General features: G+C 39.5%; 1 protein-coding gene across 4 annotated transcripts in view; it reads right to left on the bottom strand.

Moving 5' to 3' along the window:
* Window positions 1-13,174, bottom strand: part of PTPRK (protein tyrosine phosphatase receptor type K) — a 421,511-nt gene that overhangs the window by 69,913 nt on the left and 338,424 nt on the right. For all 4 annotated transcript variants that reach the window (XM_066994303.1, XM_066994304.1, XM_066994305.1 and 1 more), the window contains exons 12-13: window positions 7,402-7,675; window positions 4,447-4,483 (exon numbers count right to left, since the gene is read on the bottom strand). In XM_066994303.1, the coding sequence (XP_066850404.1) occupies window positions 4,447-4,483; window positions 7,402-7,675 (311 nt within the window). The remainder of the gene's footprint in view (window positions 1-4,446; window positions 4,484-7,401; window positions 7,676-13,174) is intronic.

Raw genomic sequence — 13,174 nt, 5'->3', positions numbered from 1 at the left:
TGGTGGACTAAATGCACACTTGCAGTTGAAATGTTACCACCCAGACCTTTTTATTTCTCAAATCAGATTAAAAAGTAATTTTCTGCTATTTCACAATTACTTCCAGATGCGCATCATCTCAAATGGCATTTTCATCCATCTGTATGAACCAAACATGCATAGAGATGGAGAGCTTCTATGTTGCCTGAACTAGCAATACAAATGAAAACCACAAGGGAAAACAATTTTGGAGGTGAAAAAGTTCATGGTTGAAATGCAGAGTGAGAAACTTTGGACTGCATTCATCACTTCTAAATACTTTGGGATAGAGCTGCCAGTCCCACTAGTACTTTATTTACTGCCACAGTGGATTTCTTCTAATTAAATTTTCAATATTTTTCTCTAGTCTTCTAAACAAAACAAAGGGATACACGTAAATCAGTGTTAGCCTCAAACTTGGCAGCCTAAAAACTGTCAGAAATGTCAACTTCATATATTCTCTGCTTAATAACAGTTCTGCTGTCCCTTCTGTCCTCTTAAATGTCTATTTACATGCTAAATAATTTGAAGCATCACTCTTCTCTGACCATGTTAATCTAGTTTCATTCTGTTAGCAGTTGATACAATTTTAGATTGTAAAATGCCAATGTAATGTGCTTGTGGAAACCCATTCAAATTTTAACACATTCAAAGTCAACTCTAAGATATGACTGATCAGTCATCAACATAATGTGTTACTCTGAAGTGCCTGTCATTGAAATGGTGCCTCTTGAATTCACTCCTCTAGCAGTACCTTGGTTAGGCAGGTTCAGTTACCATGTATTCATTATGATATGAGCATACTATGTACTGGTTGAACTCTGCCTTAAAAAATAAGTTTGAGAATTTTCTTTAGGAGATTATATGCAACACCTTTTTGTTGAGCAATGCACGTTCTGCAGCATCACTCCATCTTTCAGTTCCTAATGAATATCTGACCTTAGTCTCTGTACCTTTCTCTGCACTTCAGAGAAAAAGATTTTTTCTTCCTTCTTCAGTTACTATGTGTGAGAAACTAGATTATTAGTGACTGGATAATGCTGCTACCTAGATTTGAAAAATAATGAGGTAGAGAACAATTAAATTTTTTTAAAAAAAAACAAACACATTGATGGTGATCACTGGTTACTAAGAGGATCTGAATGGGAACTGAATTCAGCTTGGCAGAGGAAGGCAATATAGCCTGAAAGTATCCAAGGAATTTAAACAGTCCTACTGCTGGACAATAATGAAAATGGTGCTTTAGATATGTTCTACCCACCATCTGCACAACAGGGAGTTGATTTTAACATGGTTTCCTTAAGAATCAAAGCTTATGTGAACAGATTGTATACGTGGGCAACTTTCATACCCTCTCACCACATCTAATAACTTGGGACTCTCTTGGCCAATTCAGTCCAATCTGGAGAAGGGCAAAAGTCACAAAGTCATTAAACTCTTACAAGCTTTGTGAAAATAAGTGTTCAGATAAAGGGGGAATCCCATTATTACCCTAAATCAGGGCCATCAACGAATCACTCTGGTATTTGTTCTTCAGTTGCAAGTACACATGAACTGCTCAGGGGATGACTTTTTAATCTGTTGCTGTTCCAATATTTTCTTCCAAAAAAATTAACACAGTGTATTTTAATACTCCAGACACTAGTAAAACTCTCAGCTTACTCTAAAAACATCTTTTCAAGACATGCCAAAAGCAGCAACATATTTAGTCATGATTTGGCAGCACCTTTTAGATGAGTTCACACTTGAGTACATTTTGTTATCAGAAATGTAAGAGAACATTGCACCTGGAATATACAGATTGAAAAAGCATGAGAGCTTTAATTTAGATTTTCTGACTTTCATTAGCTTGATATCAATAAATAAACTATTGAATCAATTCTCAAAGGCAGAAGGCAACACCTGGGAATGATATGTGCAAAACCCTCAATGCATTAAAATATGTATGAATTATCTTAACAGAAGTCTGCCCAAACAAACAAACAAACAAACAAACAAAATCAGGTGAATAACACAACTTAGAAAGTCAAATTATCAAGGTTATAATTTTGGGGATATGAACTTCTCCAGCACCAAACCATGACATTACTAACATATTTTTTCCATTTTTACATCTTATCAGTGTGAAACAGGAGCTGTAAAATGCAGATTCCTTAGGAGTCGTAACAGAAAAATTAGTTCAAACCAGGCCCTTGAACAAGGTAAAAACGACAGAGATTCATTACTTGCCAGACTTTGCTAGTAACACTGAACTTCACTACCAGGGAGATTTGTCTTACCTTTGTACACACCTTTAATTCCCCCCACCCTCCAAACCAGCTCTTAATGATTTTTAATGCCTTTTAAATATGTTTAAGGCAAAATTCAGTTTGACTGGCCAGCTGTAGGCTGCTTCAGGTCACAGGAGATTGCACAGGACTATGCACAACTTTTACTGAGGATGCACAAGGCAAGGTGAGACAGTTCTCTTTTCCCTATATTTATTTCGGTGGGTTAAAAAAACAACCAACCAATCAAACAAACAAAACCACAAAACAAACATTTCTGATGGAGACACTAAACATGCAACTTCTCCTTGGTCAATGATTCAAAGCATACCTACACACAACTAAAGTATCAGGGTAAACAGATGAATATATTCATAAAACAGTATGTTAAGTACACTTTTCTTCAAGCACAGCAAATAATGTCATTATTTTTGTGATGAAAACACAGAGAAAATTTCCGTATCAGCTTCTTAAAATGATTTAGAATACCAGCATAGGTTAAGTTGACAGATATGAATGCATGTGACTTCGAAGTGATGATGTCTAACTAAATGCATTCTTTCAGAGCACGAGAAAGCATTTTCATATAACGTTGCCTCCCCCCACATCTCACTTTTTATCAATAAAAGTCAAGTCAGAGAAAACATATTACTTTTTAGTTCCACATTGAAAGAGTATGGTACTGATGTGTCGGGCGATGCCTGAGGAACTGGAACAACCTCAGGAACATGTGTCTTTAGCCACAGCAGTGAAGCCAAGATTTATAGCACTGCGGTAAGAAACTTGCTACTCATTTTCCATTTCCTTCAGACAAAAGTAATTTGTGTACACATGACTACTGTGGGAGAGGAAGGCATGCAAGCAACCATCTTCAGGCTTCTTGCTCCCATGAACATTGCTTAGAGATCAGTGGCCTGAACACGGTTAAGTAATTTTCTCATAAGCTAGGTGAATTCCTTCCCCATTTTGTTATTACTATCCAGAAACCTTACGATGAAAGAACCACTACTCTCCCCTACCCCATTTCATATTTCTGCAAAACCTAGGCTATTTTGGAGAGAGAGTCTTTTCAAGACTCTCCCTTGACTTAAATCCCAGTAATACATGCTTGAAGTATATAAATATTTGTTCATGCAAATATACTTAAACATTTAATCATGTCAGGGAAACATAAGAAAGATAATGCTGATGTACTTTTCATAGGAGACTTAGCTCACAGTTTGAATTTCCTGTTCTTACTAGCTTCCCCCACTTGAAGAAAGTATTAACGAATCTTGAGAAGTACATTTTACTTCCAGTTTCTCAAGAAAACATTTTGTTGCTACCACCTCACTAGAGGCATCAGCTTTTAATTGGAACAAGTTTTAAATTGAAAGAAGCAATTGAAAAGATGGTGCTGATGTGCCACAGCAGTACCTTAAATGCCTGCTTGCTCATATCTAAAGTTGTTTTTTACGCTGAATATCAATATGCAATTAGAAAGAGACAATGCTAGCAGTGCTGGGCCTCTGCAGAGCATTGCTTCAGCATTTGTTAGGTCCTTTCTTGTTCATGCTGCTGGAGTCTTTCAAAGAACTCATGTTGACATAATCAAGCAACCACAATGAACAGCTATAAATACAGTCAAAGCAAGAGATAACAATAAGCTGAACAACTAAGTCCCCATTTGAAGATGAAACTGTATTTTTGAGTGAGCAGTATGTGATTAACCTGCTGTATGTGGGGTCAATATGATTTATTCTCACAGCTATGCAGTCAGTCTTAGCTTTGGGCCTCACTCGCTATTAAAGACACACAACTTCCTCAAATCACCCCTCCCCTATGCCTATATCACACACTGTGCTGTTACTTATGAAAATTAACTACCGTGTCCTTCATTTAAATGAAGGAAAAAATCTCCATCACCGCTGCTTAGAAATAATTGTTTGAGGAGAGCCGAGAGGAGAAAGAAAAGCTGTCCTGATTTTGTCTGACTTCTGAGTATTGCTAGAACAGTACTTGCCTGGCCCAATACCAAAGAATAAAAAGCAGTAGCTCATTACATTTTGAGACAACCAAGTGGTTCAAAATACAGGAATGGTACTGGCTTTGGTTCAATTATTTAACAAAACCACCACATTTCATTAAAAAGCTACTTTGCTTGGGGGGATGAACCTCTTACCTTTTGTAGCTATTCGAACACACTGAGTTTTGGTTTCCTGTTGAGAAGGGAAAATTAAAGAAAATAGTCAGAGCAGGTTCCTTTTTCTTGCCCTCCCCACTCCATAAATTAGCCCTAGATCTGTGAGCAGCTCAGGGACATTGAACCAGGTGGCTCAGGGCTTTGGGCTTAGCGGGGGAGAAAGCTGAGTCATTTTGCCTTTACAGAAGCAGCAAGCTGGATGATACCTGCCTAGGCACTGATCTGTGCTATCCATGAAAACAATGGGGAGAAAAGGTGCAGGACAGCCCGGATGTAGCAAAATTACAGATAAGTTAAATCAAATGGAAATTATGCCATAAGAATCCACAGTATGCAGTGGAAGAAAAGTGGAGAATCGGTGGTCATATTTATTTCAGGGCACAGAAACTGTGAGCCATGTAGCAAAAAAAGAGAAGGTACATTTGTTCAGCACTGTGCACAAACTAAATTGTTTTGTTGCATCCAGACAGTCTCAGAGTCACACGGAGCATGTTGGCAACCCTCTCCTTCATGCTTCTGAGGGTGGAATGAGCACAGAAGCAGCCCAGCTATCCCTTCACATAAAACATACTTGATCTACAACCTATATAGTCTGCCCAGGAAAGACAGTGATTTGACAGGGATGTGCTTCCAAAGAACTTGCATATGCAAAGACAATTTTTATGTATTTTGATTTTTTTTCCCTTCAGAAGTTTGGTTAGCAATTGAAACAAGTGAACAGAAAAATGACTTAGTTATGCACACTCTGTACAACTTGAACAAACGAGGGTCAGCCATAAATGTATTTCTGACCTTTTTGTAAAACGCACAGTTATTTTAAAGGCAAACACTGAAATGGCATAAGGTTGCATGAGAGGATGCAGCTGCTGCTATATTAGATCATTCTAAACAATACTATTGTATAATTAGAGAATATAATAATGGAAGCTTCATTCTATGAAATGTACTCCATCTAGTCCTGCCACCTGCTGCATTGCCATCCCAATGGTTCCCTGTGCCTCTCTCTCCTATTGACGATCCCTGAGCAACTTTTGCAAACACAATACGTAACGAATGAGCAAAGTAGTGAGTTGAGGGTTACCATAAGTGCTCCGTAAAGACAATTTTGCAATCTAAATGAACCTGTGTGAAGTTTATGAATATAATCTTACCTAACTGGCACTCTCCCCACTTACTAGATTTACTAGTCCACTTTTGTTCAAAATGTCTACGAATATCACAGTATAACTCTCATCCCAACCCTACAGTTTATTTCAGAGCATACTTTACTTCCCCTTGACTATTTTGGTGATCCCTCTGGTTTACAGTAAAGCACCTGTTTAAATATTCTGTAGCTCAGAGGTTATCTTTCAACCACTAGATCTATGTCCTGGCAGAATGCAGTGCAACCCCAGCTCCCCAAACCTCCCTCAAATCTGTGTAGGAACAGAAATACGATCCAAAGTTTTAAGTCATACCAGAGAAAACCACTTTAGTATCAAACTCTCTCACAAACTGCATTTTGAAGTTAAAGTAAAACATTATTTGTTCTTCCCTCTTCATTTACTTATCCGTCAAAATGTAAAAGCCAAAATAACGATCTATTTATGTATTTAATATTTTTGTTTTACTCCTTCCTTGCATTTATTTCTTGGGGAATTAAATGAATTTCCTTACAATTTAGTCTGCTGGAAGCCAACAACAGGAAAGGGAATTACATATAGAAAGTACGGGAAATATGGATGAGTAACTAGCAGTTAGTTTTCATTTTGCGTTGTTTGCTTCACATGGGTCTACAGATAAAATCTAGAACGACAGAACAGTCTCTTCCACCAGAAAAAGCCTCCAGTTTTCAAACAGCTCCAGTAAACAAATTCATTAGTTCCTGCTTTTTCCTCATTCTGACTTGATGCACATGCAGTTTTCATAACCATAAGTAGGTGAGATTTTCTTCAAAAGGCTCCAAGGCAAAGCCCTTTGTTAGTTATGGCTTGCTTAGCCACAGCAGAGACCCCAAGGGAGATATGGCTTCTGCTCTTTTCCAATGGTCCTGGTGAGCATCAGCTGCTATCAATCTTGCTATCTATCAGGCACCTCTTTTCTGGCTTCCCTGACATTTCACACAGAGAGCCTTACAGACACATTACAGTGATTTCCTTCCGTTTTCTAAACTATAAATTGAAAAACTAAATTTTTAATTATCTGAAGCTTCTGTGCCTACCACCTTTTCCACCTTCCCCGACTTTCATTTGCAAGAGAGAAACCATTCGAGAGCAACAGCATGGGGCTCGCAGAGCCATGGCGTTATTCCCACCTGGAGTCCACTGTGGTGTTTAACTTCCTGCCGCTTTTTTCCCTTTCTTATGCACACAGAGCCAGCTGCAGTACTCAGCAACGGAGTTAAAAACAACACCAGGGAGGTAATGAAGGTGAGCAACAGCCAAACTTTGAATACTGCACAGCTGTAAAGCAATCCTGAAGCAGACCTTTCCATAAAGGCTCTCGGACACACACTGTGGGCCTGGGGTTACTCTAGCTCTAGCAAATTTTTTATTTTTTATTTGATGTTCAGCGTGAGACTCTCCAAAAGTTCATAACATTTCATTTGCCCACTGAGCAGCCTACTTTCTGTTTATCCTGCAGTAACAAGCGTGCAAGTCCTGAGAGCTGGGGAAAAAGCACTGGATGCTATTTACCAAGGAGGCAGAGTCACAGCACTGAAATTACTACACTCAGACGATTACTAAGAGATATTAAACACTCATCTAGTAACAGTTACTATGATACAAGGGTGGTGTGAAATGCAAATGGCAAGCTGCCACGCTGTCACAGTACAGAAGCCAGCACAGGGATTACAACGGTGCTACTGCCAACACCCCCAGCTTCGGCAGCCCCCCTTGTCACCACGGGCATGCCTTTGGCTCTTTCCAGGAGAAAGGTCTGGCTGGCACTCACCTTCTCAACGCTGCTCATGGCCTGGAAATAGATGTTGTAGCCTTTCCGAGGGGCCAGCGGGGGGTTCCAGAAGCCTTGGTAGGTCCTGTTGTCACCCACGGTGAAAGGGGCTGGCTCCGGCAGGTTCCCAGGGGGCAGCTCGGCAGCAAAGTAGTACGGGGATCCTCCGCTGAGAGCTGTCTGGTAGGTGACGGGGATTTGGTAGCACTCCATGGCGCCCGTTTCTCGCTTCGTGCGGTGCGGGTGCAGCTCCTCAACAACGATCTGGTAGGCACTGGCAAAACAGAGGAAAACCCATTTAAAGGCACCTGCTATGGCCAAATCTCTAGTCTCATAAAAATATTAACCTGACTCCTTTGTGAGAACTTAAAAAAAAACAACAAACAACAGACAGTGGATGCATGGATGCACAGAAGGCACGAACACTTCATATATATATTCACAAAACTTCATATATATATTCACATATATATATTCACAAATGTAGCAAAGCTATATAATTTAGTCATTGAAAAGAAGCAGCATCTATCTTTATTTCAGGAATAACAACAATACAAGTACATATATACAATCTCCTAACAATGATTTTGCTTTTGGAACAACAACAGCAACAAAATAACCAGGAATGAATCTGACTTTAAACTACAATAGATTAAACTCTTTGTCTGATAATCGGAAACATCTGAAGTTAGCGTTTTCCTTTGAAATAATACTACAGAAAGCTCAGCTTCAAGGCCCAACATAATGACTGCCTCCAGGCTGTGCTTGAAGCACCAATTTGCAGTTGTCATATCATTAGAGACAGAATGTGCTGACAGGCTTCTCCACCTCTTGACCTTGCTGTGGCTTCTATCTTGGCTCAGAGCTATGCAGATCTGAAGTACAAGTGACATGCTGTAATACAAGCACAGATGGACAGAAATCTGTCCATTCCACCAAAATAGACTGCCTCATTCCTCTACAGTTGTCAATGATAAAATGTTACAAATTGCTGAAACAGATGGCATTCGGCCTATTAAACTGCCATCCCAACCCCCCAACACCTATCTTGAAATGGTCTGTGGCTTGGTCACTTCTCCAAATCACCTTCTCTAAATAGAACAGGTAATTATCATTCTTCTTTCTCCTTCAGGGTAACTACCTAACTGCAGTATGCTACCAACTCATTACCAGCTCTCCCTGCAGAAGTACAGAACTTAGGTTGAAATAAATGAAATAAAACAGCTTTTTGGTTTCTAAAAACTGTATGTACATGTATATATGTCTGTATACACACATGCATTATATATATATATATTCACATCCATACACACAATTCCTCATCTACATGCAGATACATGAAAGGATGGATGCAGGGCCTTATGAAAACAATCACCTTGTTATCAAGATTAGTAGGAAAATATGCCTACGCATGTAGACAAGACCTGAAGCAATTCAATTAAGCGGGCAGAATTTTCTGCTTTGGTTTTGTTTTAAAGCTTTCTAAACATAAAAAGTAAAATCAAGCAGAGTTCTGGAAACATCACTGTATTGCTGCAGGGACTCCAAAAGGAAAGACAAAGACAATCCTCCTTTTTTCAGAACTTATGGGGCAACATTAAATTATTTTGTCAATTTTCTCTGCTACTACTGCCCAGAAAACCTAATAACTGTAGTGGCAGAGATGAAGTGTGATACCGGGGAATGGAAGAAATGAGAGAAGAAAAAATAAGAAACTAGTTTCACTTCTTTCTCAAGCTGAAACAAGTTACCATTCCCTTTTCCTAGCACCTAAAAAATTAAGGAGGAAAGTGTCTACTCTTTCAAAGTGTCCAAGAAGAATATACAAAGTCACCTCATTCTGAAACTCCAGGAGGAATGAAGAATGTAAATGAAAAAATAATGAGTTATATTTCCAGGGATCTCCTGTTTCTCATAAACCGTCTGTGAACTGAGCTTGGCTATAAATCTTCTTCTGTGGTAACCTCTGTGTATTAACCATGCCCAGTTAATACAGCCTGCAACAACAAATCACTTCCACATGACCCCTGCATAACCAAATCTTTCTTTGTGCTTCCAATTAATGTACTAGCAAAAAAAAAAAAAACCAAAAACAACCCACAACCTAACAACATCAATATTTTATTAACTTGACAGCATGTAAATTATTAAAAACCATTTTTGATTATCTTGTCCCAAGGGAAGAAATTTCTACTGGTGTTCATTTCCTCTCGGGCCTGGTCCTGGAGCCAGGCAGGGTTAAAATCACAGCTCCTGAACTGGGCACCCAACCAACCGAGTGTACTGGGAACACAGACACTGCCTCTCTGCTCCGTGCATTCGGCAGTCCTGCTCTTGGGAGCTGCCAAAGGACTGGGACGGACACAAATTCTGCTGTCTGAAGTGCCAGGAGAGCAGGAAACTTGTCATCGCGGTATCCTGCCAACTCGGGAGCACAAAGCCAGCAGGGAGAGCGGAAGGACGGGGCAACGTTCGCACGTGACTTCAGCAACCGTCCCCTGGAGTATCCTGGTTGCCATTCAGCTCAGAAGTTGACATTTACCACAGTTTCTAAATCAAACCAACTTCCCTTCCATTGTATAGAATAAGGGAATAAATGAGCTATCTTTTTTTTTTTCCTTCTTCTTCCTCCTAAGGTATGTATCTTTTTTTAGGGACAAGTCTCTTTGGAGACCAAAAATAAGAGATTAAGAGTATGAGAAGAATTAAATATTAGGTAAGTCCTTTTTAATAGCTTTCTTTAAAAATACTGCAGTAACGTTTGAATCTGATATAAAGTGCATGGCAAAATTTTAAGCATGAGATCACAATAAAATATGAATGTTCTGGAACTTTTTTTTTTATTTTACATAAAATATGCTCTCCTTTAAATAAAATATGCGTCAAAAATACTCCTTTCAGGATCCATATACTTGAAAAACATGGAGAATAAGAAATCAATTTACACGGTGTAGCCATCTGCAGCTACAAAATTGGTTTTAGTTATTATTTTTACTATTTTTAGTTAAAGAATAGCAAATGACAGAAAGTCTTCAACATCCCCAGTGAGGCTCTTTTCTCTTCTTTTCTCTTCTTTTCTTTTCTCTTCTTTTCTCACTAAAACTTGTTCCTATCCTCTTTGGAAAGGGGATCTGGCAGTATTTTTCATGCAACATAGTAGGCTAACAAGACACACAGGAATACAATCATTTTCCTCTGGGCCCTTTGTGTTGCCATCTGTTTAAATCCATTTAATAGCACTTTGGTGGTTCCAAAGCAACACTCTATGTACGGTATGTTACTCTATATACTCATAACAGTGTTAGGAAAGGACACTCCACTGGAAGATGTGAAGAAAGAAGCCAAAGCTAAATTTGCAACATTAAATTGGGGTATGCACTGGCTGCAAAGGTGGTCAGGTATCACAGTTAAGTGAAAGTTTATGCACTACACTTATCCTTGGATTCTTTTTATGTGTATTACTATTTCTTTACTGAAGAAAACCTGCACAACACCTCCCTATTGATCAAGCTGATGCAGAACAGTCTAAGCAGCCCCTGCTAACTGATCTTCCTTTTCACTGCTCCCTAAAAACTCAGGCTCAAATAGATACTGCCATGGTGAACATGTTCATACTTCAGCCTTGTTCTGACTAGGTTTTAATATCAACTAGAGATTTCCTTCTACTCACCTCTTGGAGACAGTGTCTTCTCTTTAGATGGGCAGCACCAGACTGCCTGACAGCCCAAGTTACAGCCTGAGCCCTGGGAAGTCCGACTGACAGCTATGTTTTAGCTGCCCCCTGTTGCAGTCCACTTAATTAGCCTTGTTGCAAAAATGAAAACAACCTGATTCTGCATATGGAGATATAAAAAACCTTATCAAATAAAATAAATCTCATCTTTAAAAAGTTGTCCGTGCTGATTTTGATCTATGCTCTTTGTAATCCTTATCTGAAGTAGGATTTGAAAGCAGGATGTTCAAAAGATTGTTTTGTTGGTGCTCAGTTAGGATTCTTTACAAAAAGTGCAGTAGCGAATGTCTTCAAATGAATCACCAAAGCACCACTGATGCTACTGACTGGGCATCCACTAGACTGATGGCAAAACAGTACACGCTTCACAGAGTGCATGAGCCCCCAGCCCTGTCTCCCTTTGCATTTCTAGTTTGTAATTTGGTTTAAGACTTCAGGAGGCCATAAAGCAACCTAGAGATTACACGATAACACTTGACAGGGAAGATATGATTAGAGTCATGTTTACAACTATGATGACTATGGCATGTAGTGTCTTAAAGAAATGATTGACAGCTACCCATAGATTTCACTTGGGTTAAGGAACATCTGTTTCCTGGGGGCTGTGCTGATGATAGAGAGGCAGAGGTACAACAAAACCTGATCATAGAATAATTCCGTTTGTAAAAATAAGAAAACAATATCAGACCGTAAGCTTTTTCTTTCTTTTTTTCCTTCTTTCTTTCTTTTTATTCATTCATGTATTTATTATTTTTTAACTAGGACCTACTGCTATTAAACAAACTGATCATTTGACAGTCGACAGCTCCAGGGATTAGAGGGCTGAGTGCAAACAAACCCTTTAAAAAAAATCGGCTGTATTTTTCAGTCTGTGTATAAAAAGCAGCACTAGAGTAGAGTCCCCGCTCTACTCAATCACAGCTGCAGGCACGGCAATGCATTTTTTTTTCCACCTACCTAGTAATGCTCATTATGACAGCAAGACAGGCTTGTAGTAGAAAAGCAACTGCAGTGTGGATAGAGTGAAGCTTCACTAAAACTGCTCATAAAGTTTAGTGAAATGCATTGAATCAGTCCTGAATTTGTGTGCTACATTTATCTCCCCTATTACAAAGCTGTCAAAAAATAACTGATTGCAATATTCAGGAAAAGAACAATGTCTTGTGCATTCCCCTGGAGAATGCTCCTCATTCAGAGTAAAAACAAAACAAGTGTTTTATTCCTAAGAATAAAGCCCAGCTTTCTGGTTACGGTGAAGGAATTATTTCCTGTGTATCCTGATATTATAAATTTAATGCAATCTCTTAGGTACTAGAAATCAATTCAAGTGGAGAGGGAAGACAAGAGACAGGAGACTCATAGAATGGTTTGGGTTGGAAGGGGCTTTAAAGACCGTCCAGTTCCAACCCCTCTGCCATGGGCAGGGACACCTCCCAGATTGCCCAAGGCATCATCCAACCTGGCCTTGAACACTTCCAGGGATGGGGCATCCACAGCGTCTTTGGGCTACCTGTGCCAGCGCTTCACCACCTTCTGAGTGAAGAATTTCGTTTTTACCTCTGATCAAAATCTACCCTTCTTTAGTTTAAAACCATTCTGCCTTGTCCTTCCATTGTCTGCCTGAGCAAAATGTTCCTCTGTCTTTTTTATAAGCCCCCTTTAAGTATTGAAAAGCTGCAGTGAGGTCTCCCCCCAGCCTTCTCTTCTACAGGCTGAGCATCCCCAGCTCTCTCAGCCTTTCTTCACAGGAGAGGTGCTCCAGTCCTCTGATCATCTTCATGGCCCTCCTCTGGACCTGCTCTAACAGCCCCACATCCTTCTTGTGCTGGGAGCCCCAGAGCTGAACGCAGTGCTCCAGGTGGGGCCTTACAAGGGCAGAGCAGAGGGGGACAATCACCTCTCTCGACCTGCTGGCCATTTCACCAGAAAGATGCACACATTTCTGATAACATACTCAAACAATAGTTATTTATACTCTATCAAATAATCCTTCACAAACTATTGATTAACTTTAATATAGAGAACCTTTGTGTCACCCTA

Source organism: Anser cygnoides, chromosome 3 (assembly GCF_040182565.1).
Source record: "Anser cygnoides isolate HZ-2024a breed goose chromosome 3, Taihu_goose_T2T_genome, whole genome shotgun sequence".
Classification (NCBI taxonomy): Eukaryota; Metazoa; Chordata; class Aves; order Anseriformes; family Anatidae; genus Anser; species Anser cygnoides.
This window is presented reverse-complemented; position numbering and strand designations above follow the sequence as displayed.